Source organism: Atta cephalotes, assembly GCF_000143395.1.
Source record: "Atta cephalotes unplaced genomic scaffold scaffold00079, whole genome shotgun sequence".
Classification (NCBI taxonomy): domain Eukaryota; kingdom Metazoa; phylum Arthropoda; class Insecta; order Hymenoptera; family Formicidae; genus Atta; species Atta cephalotes.
The window spans coordinates 713,952-721,897 of record NW_012130143.1 but is presented as its reverse complement, the minus strand read 5'-3'; the positions used below and the strand labels follow the sequence as shown (position 1 = coordinate 721,897).

The window sequence follows — 7,946 nt, the reverse complement described above, 5'->3', positions numbered from 1 at the left end:
ACAAATTGTGCTTTTCCACAAGAGATGAAAGCTCTCCGACTACCGTAACATGTTTCGATACAGTACCAGAAAGTTTCTTGAAAAGTGGATACGTCTCTACGAAATGCTTCATATCGGCTATGCTTTCAACCTTTTGATGCTTCTTTGCTTTCTTTTGAAATTCATCCATCAATTCTTTTATCGTTTGTCCTATTTCTCCAAAGTTTAGATACAAGTTCTGCTCAAGAATATATTCTTTTATAACATAAAAAAATCTTTTATAAAGAATAAAGTTTCGAAAATTATTTTAAAAATCAAAATTATACATAAAATATTCAAAAGTATTGTATAATTTTTATTAATTTATATCTATTCTGCTAATATTTTAACACAAATGCACATATAAAATTAAATGAAAAATATTCTTACGTTTGCATAAAAGTCATCATGTTCTGCACTTAAAACAACTTCTTTCAATTCTTTCGAAATGCCTTTTACGTGAGATAAGTTGACTCGATTATTATTAATCGTTAATAATTCGTGTACCATTGCTTGATACGTCCACTGATTCAGTAATGGTGTGACAGGATCATCTCTCCTATCAATTATCAGAAGGAGAGGATTAGATTCCTGTCTGAATTCAAAAGAATTCGATTCTTTACTGAGCACTTCTCTTATCTTCTCTGCTAATCTCTTTGCCATATCTGAACTGTGTTGGTATCTAATATATGGGCATTTTTTTAGTGATAACAAAACAGAAGTAATTCCTTGGACAGTTCTGTGTAAATGCACTGGATCCCAAGTCAATCCTTTAATTGTAACACAAATAGACAATATGAAAAATAGTCTTTGTTAAGTAGTTTCTCTTCATTTATATAGAAACGAGTTTATGAAAAAATATTACCTTCGGAGCAGGCATTTATTCCAAGCGAAAATAAATGTGGATTAATTGCTAGATAATCTGCATAGAATTCATGCACCTCCCTGACTACCTCTCGCTCGTCGCTTTCTGCCAGAAGCTTTATATCAGCTTTCGCAATAATGTTACTGAAATCTAATTAAGTTTATTAGCTATTATTACTTTTTATTCTCAGCTTAGTTTTTCAATGTCTTGTTAAGAACATAATTTTTGTAGGGACATCATGTTACTTACAAATATAATATACTCCATATTTAGGGTATCTGAGCTCTTTACAAAGCAAATCGATATTTTCCTTTGTCGGTCTTACAAATACTATGCATGTCAAATGTTTCAATGTGTCATTATGCGCAGCGGTGTCTATCCGTTCAAACAGGTATACTTCTTTCATTAATATCTCAGACTGACTGTACAGTAGGCTAATTATACTTGTCTAAAATTTAAAAAAATGACAGAGAAATGATCTTTCAAACCTGTCGATTATTGTTTTAGTTTTTTGCAGCTGTTAATTATATTGTTTGTGCTTAAAGTGAAATAGGCATGTAATTAGAGAGAAAAAGAAAGATAGGGGAGAAGTTCAGTTACAACAAAAAAAAAACAAACGTAATTCACAGTATTTATCGTGCCTACCGTTTGTTTATCCATTAACAGAACTTTCATACCAGGACCGCTGTCTTCTGTCATCCTCGTTATATAAAACTTCAAAGCAGTGACGACGTTCATCTTGACAGTTAGATTAACACTTCAAGTGTGATTAAAGTATTACGTGCGCGTATACTATGCTAAATTCATATTTTGTTTAAATTAAATTAGCGATTAGTTGCAGAGATGCATATGTATGATAGTACATGTACTCCATATAAAACCTACTGGAGTACCATGACGCATACTAACAACACGTACATAAAATTCAGATATAAAACATCGTTCGCAATAGCTCAGTCCTCCGATTCTTCGTTCATTGGTCCGTTTCGAACATAGCGAGATTTGTCGCGTGACGTCATTCTGATTGGACTTCAATTAATCAAATTCCTGTTAATTTAATCAGCGCGATTAAGTATTAAGTAATGCCTGTACTATTCTGTCCATTTTTTTAGCTGAATTGAATCTTTTTTTTTCAAAATGAAGAGAAAAGTAGAAAAGATAAACATACAAGAAGTTTAGCTGAAAAGAACAAACTTTTTATCCAGAAAAATCGTAAAATAAAAAAATGATATAAACATCAATTTAATTATTCATTAATTTAACATTAATTTAAACATTATTTAAAAATTCATTAATAAATAAAAAATGATGTCATTCATTTGATAAAAAATGGCACCAGTATAAATACTTCCTTTTTCTTTTTTCTCCAAAAAATTAAGAAAAAAGAGGAAAGATATAAGACTTCAGCAAAAGGAACAAACTTAAGAATAGACCAATCGCAGTCGAATGAGAGGAAAATGATCGATTGTGATTAATTAATTCTTATAGATTGCAAATTAAGGATTAGAATTCAGCCAATTAGAATAAAACGGATTAAAATTAAAATTATCTGATTGGTCAAATTCTAATTTCTAATTCGCAATCCTCAAGGCTGATTTCATCAACGTCGATTAATCCTAATCGGGATAAACTGTCAACCATAATTGATCAATTCTACTAAACAGCAAACCTGATTGGTTAGTCAACGGTCGATTAATGTCCATTTCTACCAAACGTAGATTAACTTTAATCTCGGTTCAATTTAGACCGGAATCAGACTGCATTGAAGATTGAGATTAAAGATTAAAGATTGAAGTTTCATCAATGATATAGAAATTTTGATTCCTTTTGTTCTGATTGATCAAACTTCAATCTTTCAATCTTCAATCTCATTGAGCCAGAAATGGGCATAAATTAATTGACGTGAAATTAGCCCTCTCTAATGCGTGGTGTGATACGACATTAGAGCACGTTCACACCTTGATGGAAAAATAGAAAGCAGAAAAGCAATGGCCAATCAGAACTCGCGCTGGTAATACAAAAAGCCGAAATTATAGATCAGCTAAAGTTCAGAGAGTCGATTGTATATCATGAAATGAAGTGAAAATTACAAAAGTGAACAAATTCACTAGAATATTCATAATTTAATTGGTCAATACCTAGTAATCATTGTTCACTTTTGTAATTTTCACCTCATTTCAAAATATACAATCGATCTTCTGATTGGCTGCTGCTTTTTCGCTTTCTGCTTTTCCGTCAAGGTGTGAACGCGCCTTTACGGCCAGTATAAATGCTTCTCATGCCACGGCTCGAAGGCCCCAAAGAGACCGGGCGCTCATAGGGTCGTAGGTCGCGCAAGTATTGGCGAGCATGCGCGGTTTACGGCCAGCCCGAAGGTTGCCGACCATTGTCGACGGTATTCGTGCCTTCATAGACGGAGCGCGGAACGGAGTGAGGCGGGTTGTTGCCGTGCGCTTTGCATTTTGCTTTCACGAGTACCAATCGGCGCGAGGATTCCGAAACCTTCCTCCTCTCGTCTTTCAACGATGCACCGGTGTGGCTTCTGAAAGTTCTGTAACGACGCGGGCAGGATAACATCCTCGCGGATTGTCGGTGTTTTGCTTCCCTTCCCGGTCGGGCGTGCATCCACGCCGATCGTGCGTGTCGCGCCACGATGGCTCTCAGCCAGACCAGCGTGGTGAGTAGAAACCAGCGAGCGTTACGCTGAACGTTAGCGTTTCACAAGCATTTACGCATTCCGGACGATTCCCTGAGATAACGAGGAGCTTTTCTCCGAATTATTCTGGATCTTTCGATATCCATCGGAGAATGCCGCGGCGCGGTACGCTCGACTGCAGGAGTATCGGGGAAGTCTTATCTTGGACTGAAAGGTTCTAATGATGGCACGTTTGCGTTGTTCGACGTGGCTCTCTGACTCTAACATACAGTCATTTAATATTTAAATACTAAGCTGTACCTTACGTACCACTATGATATCTCTGAGCAAATGTTCAATTGTTTACTTTACTAGTTTAGTCAAATAGAATCTTTTCTTTGATGTAGAATTCACAGTATCTCTAGCTTGATAGAAATGCTGGAAGTTAAATTAAGTTAAATTGGAGCCAGTATAAATCTGCAAGTGCAAATTTCTAATATACAATTATATTCCTTTTATGCTTCTAATATCTTTCTAAGTTTATGTTTGATTATTGTCAAAGAGGATTTAGATAGAAGAGACTAATTTGAATATAAAAGATATACAGAAATAATATAATTTATACACAAATATTTATGCTTATACATATTTATATTTTAATGTTTTAATAGCAATGCATTTGCATATTTATGTTTATGTAACATTTATTGATTAGTATGACTGCTAAAAATAAATTATAATTTATGGAAATATATGCTATATGCCATGAGCATATGAACTGAAAAAAATTTATTAAATGTAAACACAATGTGTTTATTTGATACAAGAAAATTAATATGATTTAATGATTACTTTTTTTATTAAATTATTACTGTAAGTAAATATTTATGCTAAAAATATGTGTTAAAATTTAATAAATTTTTTTTCAGTGTATATATTTTTAATATTCTTGCAACATCAAAAGAATATTACATAAATCGTTTTATACACAGCTGAAATTGTACAACACTGTGATAGAAGATGTAATATCGGGAGTACGAGAGTCGTTTATAGATGAAGGTGTGGATGAGCAGGTTTTATTAGAGCTCAAGCAAATATGGGAAGGAAAACTAATGGCCAGCAAGGCCGTAGAATTAAATCCAGATCCACCAGAGCCGCAAGTTCCTCAAATCAATACGCACAAAGCTGTGTCTGTCAATAAAGGTACGCAATGATAGATAAATATTGTTTTGACAACTTCAAAAATTCAAAGAAAGAATTTGAAAAAACTTGAATTTTTGAAATTAATTCTGAATATTAAGAAGTTTGAAATACTTGAATATTAAGAAGTTTGAAAACTTCAGTGTTGAAAGTTAACTTTGAAAATTTGAATTCTTTCAGGACTTCGAATCTTCAAAGTTGTAAAAAATAATAGCTTTAATTGATAGATTGAATGTATAATTAACAAACGACTTATTACAGTGAATTGCGATATAATTTATATACAAGTTCACTGCTATTGAGTGTAGAACATTCAGTAATGGTGATGCATTTTATAGATTATTGCTATAAATTTGATGTTGTAACAGCTAATGTAGGAAATCATTTTGTACAACCATCTGCTGGAAATACAGTACCGCAAACGCAACCTCAACAACAATCACAACAGCAACAGCAGCAGCAAGCACAGTCGCAGCAATCATCACAATCTCAACAACACACGCATCCTTCCACGGGAACAACATTGCAGCAACAGCAGCAACATTCGACAACGCCAGTGCAACAAGTGGTGACCGCTTCAACTGTGCTTGAACGACAAGTACCCATACAGATCACCTTACCTCCACAAGCTGGCGTGCCGGATGGACCACAACGTATTTTAAGCATACAAGTTCCTGCATCTGCTCTTCAAGGTGAGGCTTTTACTGTGTTTCATTAAAATCAATTTGTGTAATACAAATTGATTGAACTTTTTTTATATATTTAATATTTTGTTAGATATAATTTTTATTTAGTACAAATTCCATAAAATTTTTATGATAAAAATTTACATCTATATTATAATATGCATATATAGATATATTTATAAAGGAGCATGACAGTATCTCACGCCATGTCTTAGTGCCGAGACATTATCGTGTCTCCATATTGTTATTGTAATTTATTTTGAGGCTTATTCTTTTTAGCTTCCTGTACAACTCGTCTCTCCTCCTTTTCACTCTACGTTGGAGAAAAAAAGAGAAAAAATAAAGTACAAAGTTCAGTTAAAAAGAATAGGGAATTTATTTTGTAAAAAAATCTTTTGTAAACACACATACATGTACACAACTATTTTTATATAAATAAAAAGATTATTTGTTTTTCTTTTCAGCAAACCAGCTGCATACAATTTTAACAGGTCCGGTAATTTCCGCCGCCATGGGTCTTCCAGCAAATTTAGCTTCGACTCTGTTGCAACAGCATGTAAATTCTACACTACAAGGACAAGCAGCATTAACTCCATTACAAGTGAATCAGCCTCTTCAAGTGGTTACACAAAGTACAAATAGTGTCGTTACACAAAGGCCACCTCAAAATCAGGTAGAATGAAATATTTAGTCTATGCAGACTGAGAGAACATAATGGAAAAGATAAGATAATAGATAAGTGCTTACACGTATACATATATATATTATATAGATAACATACCATACATTATTCATTTTTCCAGCAGCAAAATAATATAAATCAGTTAGACGGAGGAGTTGGTGATTCTACTGATGATGACGATGAAGAGGAAGAAGAGGATAATGATGATGATGATGAGGATATAGATGAGAAAGAGGAGGAAGAAAACGATGAGGCTGCGGCTCGTGAAGAGGTTAATATTTATAAATAAATTTCACATAAGTTGAGTGATTATCTCATAAAAAAATTATTTGTATTAGGAACCCCTTAATTCCGAAGATGATGTTACGGACGATGATCCTGCTGATCTCTTCGACACCGATAATGTAGTCGTCTGCCAGTACGATAAGGTACAAGATAGCGATTTATGTTTAAGTTTACGATAAAGTTTATGTAATATTCTACATTACGATGTTTCAACTCGGAGTCAAATACGATAACGTTTTATTTTCAGATTACAAGGAGTCGGAATAAGTGGAAATTTTATTTGAAGGACGGTATAATGAATCTATCTGGAAAAGATTATGTGTTCCAAAAGGCAAATGGGGACGCTGAATGGTAACTCTTAAGTGCGTTGTGAATATCGTGTTGCCCACAGTAAGCTCGACTCAGGGACACTGCGTATAAAGGCAACTTGATGATGTGTTCACGTGAAATCGCGTTAATATGACAGATAACGATAATCTCTACGATAATTCTTCTATCGATTGCGTGATGCTGCTGCAGGCAGCAAGAAAACAACAGTGTAGGGAAACTATGATGAACATTATCACGTTATTAAAAATATCATATTGTTAATTTTGTGTTATATTTTTAGCCCTCTGAATAGCAGGATATTCGAGATATTTAGACACGCCAATTCTACTTGTTGAAACTAAATAAGTCACAAACATATTAAAAATATGTTAGGTTCTATTTTTTTATTCTGTTACTATTAAGCAGTCTTGAATATTCTACATTAATATATTAATTACATTTTTCCTTCGTATTACATTTTTTTGAATTTAGGAAAATTCAAGACCGAAAGTCAAGAGGAGCATAGGGGGCTAATACATATGATTTTTATCAGGGTTGGCAAATGTTTCAGTTATTTTGCTATTACTTTATATAGTAAACAATTTGATGATGATGCAATTTTTTATGACAGTAATGCTAATTAAATGCTAAGATTGTGCTAAGATTAGAAAATGACAAATTATTTTGAAAAGTAATTTGTCATTACTAAAAAACTAATAAATTAATCGCGTAATATTACTCGTTACAAGAAATACGAGTAAAAAAGTAACGCGTTACAAATTAATGGAAAAAGGAATTATTTTTTTCAATAACGAATGACTTTTTCAACCTTTTCATTACTTGTCAGTAATGATTTATTTTTTTAACTCTGATGTTACTATTACCATCATAAAAAATTCACAATATCATTATCAAATGATTATTATAACAAAGTAATGATCAACAAAGTAACTGCGTTACAACCCTGATTTTTATATAGTGCAAATTATGAATATATAAGTTTTAAAAAATTGTATAAGAATCTCTCTCCTACTGTTAATCATACGTTAGTGGAAACTTGCTTGTGGGCGCCGAGATTCCTTCTAAAACAATCTACAACGGATTAGTTAGCTTTTTCTAGCAAATGAATGAACTTTATTGGAGCGGGAGTGCGTTATGTATATATATTGACTGAATGATTATATATATATATATATATATATATATATATATATATATATATATATATATATATATATACGTAGACGAACACCACTAGTATAGTTA

At 32.8% G+C, this 7,946-nt stretch overlaps 2 protein-coding genes across 2 annotated transcripts in view; one reads left to right on the top strand and one right to left on the bottom strand.

Annotated features, from left to right (window-relative positions):
* Positions 1-1,621, bottom strand: part of LOC105624466 (vacuolar protein sorting-associated protein 45) — a 2,578-nt gene extending 957 nt beyond the window's left edge. Inside the window, exons 1-5 of the mRNA XM_012205826.1 lie at positions 1,529-1,621; positions 1,133-1,331; positions 884-1,033; positions 409-788; positions 1-217 (exon numbers count right to left, since the gene is read on the bottom strand). Of these exons, the coding sequence (XP_012061216.1) occupies positions 1-217; positions 409-788; positions 884-1,033; positions 1,133-1,331; positions 1,529-1,621 (1,039 nt within the window). The remainder of the gene's footprint in view (positions 218-408; positions 789-883; positions 1,034-1,132; positions 1,332-1,528) is intronic.
* Positions 1,622-3,536: 1,915 nt separating this feature from the next.
* LOC105624465 (transcription initiation factor IIA subunit 1) lies at positions 3,537-6,726 on the top strand. The gene is made up of 7 exons (XM_012205825.1): positions 3,537-3,560; positions 4,511-4,721; positions 5,087-5,410; positions 5,869-6,077; positions 6,208-6,357; positions 6,425-6,514; positions 6,619-6,726. Exons 1-7 carry the CDS (start codon positions 3,537-3,539, stop codon positions 6,724-6,726), a joined length of 1,116 nt encoding a protein of 371 aa, XP_012061215.1.
* Positions 6,727-7,946: the final 1,220 nt, after the last annotated feature.

Excerpts from the sequence above, each read along its gene's own strand:
- LOC105624465 (XM_012205825.1), top strand. The coding sequence starts at position 3,537 with ATGGCTCTCAGCCAGACCAGCGTG. Across the intron at positions 5,411-5,868 it reads TCCTGCATCTGCTCTTCAAG|CAAACCAGCTGCATACAATT; the intron begins GTGAGGCTTTTA and ends TTTTCTTTTCAG. Across the intron at positions 6,358-6,424 it reads AGGCTGCGGCTCGTGAAGAG|GAACCCCTTAATTCCGAAGA; the intron begins GTTAATATTTAT and ends TATTTGTATTAG.